The sequence below is a fragment of the Trypanosoma grayi genome (assembly GCF_000691245.1).
Source record: "Trypanosoma grayi strain ANR4 Tgr_106_V1, whole genome shotgun sequence".
Taxonomy (NCBI): domain Eukaryota; phylum Euglenozoa; class Kinetoplastea; order Trypanosomatida; family Trypanosomatidae; genus Trypanosoma; species Trypanosoma grayi.
In genome coordinates, this window is record NW_008825725.1 from 1 (window position 1) to 2,923 (window position 2,923).

A 2,923-nucleotide genomic window follows, 5' to 3' on the forward strand; every position below is an offset into this window, starting at 1 on the left:
AAAAAAAAAAAAAATAGCGTCGAGGCAGCCCAACGTCATACATCTCTCTACGTGCGTCGGGTGCCCTTCTCATATTGCTCCATGCCCCTCTGGCCGTGCGGCGAGACTCTGTTATCCCTCACGCAGTACTCCCTCGCACACGGTGCTACCAGAAGGCCCCCGGCGCATTCAGATGACGCACCCTCTCTGACTTTTTTCACCCTGTTACCCTCTATCAACATCCATATCCAGACGCCCCTCCCTCTTTCTCTCTCACACCCTCCCAAGTATAAAAAAAAAACAAAAAAGCATCATTGATGTTGCCTATTTTTATTCTTTCCTCACTTTCATGCTCTAAAAGAGAAACTCAGGTGAGGGAACGAAGCTGTGTGGAGAGAGGAGTGCTTCTGCACCCCCCGCTCCTCACACCCCTTTTGTTGCTTAGCGCAGGAAGCGCTGCGAGGGCGAAATAAGGGCCAGCTGTGGAATCTCCGGCACAAGACGCCACGCGCCAGGTCCTACGCTCCGCAACTCCTGGCAGAACGCGCATGGTGCCAGGCAGAGGCAGACGCAGCAGCAGTCACCAATGATGTTGCCTCGCGAGCCGTTCCTTTTGCGCAGGTTGTAGCGTATGAAGAGACGCCCAAGTGGGAGGCAGAGAATACAAAAACAATGTGGCCAACACGAACACGGCTCGTCCAAGCTCGAGGCATACAATTTACATGCGGCGCACGGAATGCAGCAGATCCAGTGCACCAGGCAGCACATGACGCCGAAGAAGTCAGGAGAGCCGCAGCACGGCGCCAACTTCCAGCACTCCCACACCGCACCGGCCTGCCCGGCCCACACCCACTGGTCAAAGCCGCAGATGCCCAGCGGCAGGGTTGCTGTGACCTCCGAAAGTTGTTGGCCCATTGCTGTGATACGCGACTCTGTTAGAGTTTCTAGGCGATTAGGATATGTTCGAAAACACTTTGAATTTCTGCGGGCGGGCAACAAAAAAAGAGAACCGAAAACGAAAGACACTCGTGAAAGTGAAGGATGCAGAGGCAGAGGAGAGCGGAGGGCAAGGGGCAAGGCAAATGACTCAGGCGCAGTCAGCAGACACGCAGACCAAAAAAAAAAAAAGAAGTGAGGACACGATGCAGACACCGTCGCAACGCCCCTCTTGTTTTCTCCACTCCACAGGGAACACACAGCACCACAACGTGTCGGTGTGTGTGGCTGGGACCACGGCACACACACCGACACAGAGAGGCAGCAAAAGGGAGACACACCAGAAAACAGAAAACTACCGCTTCACTTTGCCTGCCTGCAGGTCAAACGGGTCGAGCGTGAGAAGTGAGCAGAGAAATGATGTCAGCTGCAGCGTCGCAACGCGCTCGCCGCTCTCCGCACCGCGTTTGCGTGGCGACAGCGACGGTGTGCTGAGTGGTGAGGAGCCGAACAGCATGCCGGAGGTGGCGCTGCCGCTGCCCGGTACAATGAGCGAGCGCACCACGAAGCGTGAGGCGATGCCGCGGATGAACTCCGACACCAGCGTCTTCAGCAGAACGACGGCGGCGAGCGCGAGGACGAAGAGCAGCGGCGCATGCGTCAGCAGCAGGCGGGCGAGCGGCAGGAGGCTCCACAGCAGCAGCGCCGCGTACGGCACCGGGATGAAGCCGGTGCGCCGCACGTACTTCGGGAAGAAGCCGGCACTCGGTGAGAGCAGCGCCTTCACGTCGCGGGTCTGCGCCGGCGGGTCGTCGACGCACCGCGCACACACGCCCGAGAGACGCCACAGCACCGTCTCTGACGCAATGTCGAGCAGCGTCAGCTGCGAGTAGCGGCGGTAAACGCCGAGCGAGATGCCGTTGAACTTCGCCACGAAGAGGTGCTTTGTAAAGTCAATAAATACTTCCGCCAGCAGCACCAGCAGCGTGTCGGCGACGTCGAGCACGTGGAAGCGCTCGTGCATGTGCTGCATCACCATGACGAGGACAAAGAGAAAGAACTTCAGCCGCTCAACCGCGTCCGCCGCAGCCACCTGCAGCAGCGACTCCCGGTTATGCTTCTTGTACGCAACACCCTTTATCTCGTTAAAGTTGGCGCTAACCATCAGCGCTAGAAGAAGGTGCCCCTCCGCATTCACCGCCACGTTGAGTGTCACGACCGACAACAGAAGTACCACGGAGTGTGTGGCGACACACAGCGCCGAGACGGCGGCGCTGCCAACCGGCAGCCACAACGATGACAGCAACGATGAGGATGACGACGACGACGAGGATGGCGCGACACCGTTGCCACGGGGCGGCGGGGGTTCCGCCTCGCCCCAGTCCTGCACACACGCCGTCAGCACCTCAATGGCCTCCTGCGAGAGCGCCGACAGCAGCTTATCCGCCACCTCGAGAATGTTGAACACCATCACGAGCTTGATGAACGACGTGCGCCGCACCACGTGGTACAAGTAGGCGTACAGCTGCTTTGTGTAGAGTGCCAGCAAGTGGTACGTGAGAATGCCAACAACAATCAAAACTAGCGCCACGACATCACGCCGCTCAAAACGTGGGAAGACCACAACTAACTTGAGCGGCAACAGCAGGAGCGACAGGAGATTCTCTGCCATGCCGAGCATCGTGACGGCGAAGTAGAACTCGATGTCCGCCAGCATCTCCGGCATCCACATAAAGTGATGCAGCTGCTCCTCAAAGCGCATGTCCCTCCGCACGCGTGGCGGCTCGCCGTCGCTGCTGGCCGGCTGCCCCGCCCGCTCCTGCTGCGTCGCACCGAACAGGTCGCGCACGAACTGCTCCCTCATACGAATGCACCTCACACCTCCAGCAGCACAGGGGGCAATGACAAGTAAATAAAGGAAGAAACAAAGCACACACAGAGACTCTGCAGCAAATCCATCACACGCCCCGCCCCCATACAGAGGAGAAATCAGAACAGCCTAACGCCC

At 58.6% G+C, this 2,923-nt stretch overlaps 2 protein-coding genes across 2 annotated transcripts; both read right to left on the minus strand.

Moving 5' to 3' along the window:
* Positions 1–420: 420 nt before the first annotated feature.
* On the minus strand, positions 421–894 carry DQ04_01061000 (hypothetical protein; the record flags this gene model as incomplete). The annotated part of the gene is made up of 1 exon (XM_009310148.1): positions 421–894. One exon carries the CDS (start codon positions 892–894, stop codon positions 421–423), a length of 474 nt encoding a protein of 157 aa, XP_009308423.1.
* Positions 895–1,270: 376 nt separating this feature from the next.
* DQ04_01061010 (hypothetical protein) lies at positions 1,271–2,779 on the minus strand (the record flags this gene model as incomplete). Its single annotated transcript, XM_009310149.1, has 1 exon — positions 1,271–2,779. One exon carries the CDS (start codon positions 2,777–2,779, stop codon positions 1,271–1,273), a length of 1,509 nt encoding a protein of 502 aa, XP_009308424.1.
* Positions 2,780–2,923: the final 144 nt, after the last annotated feature.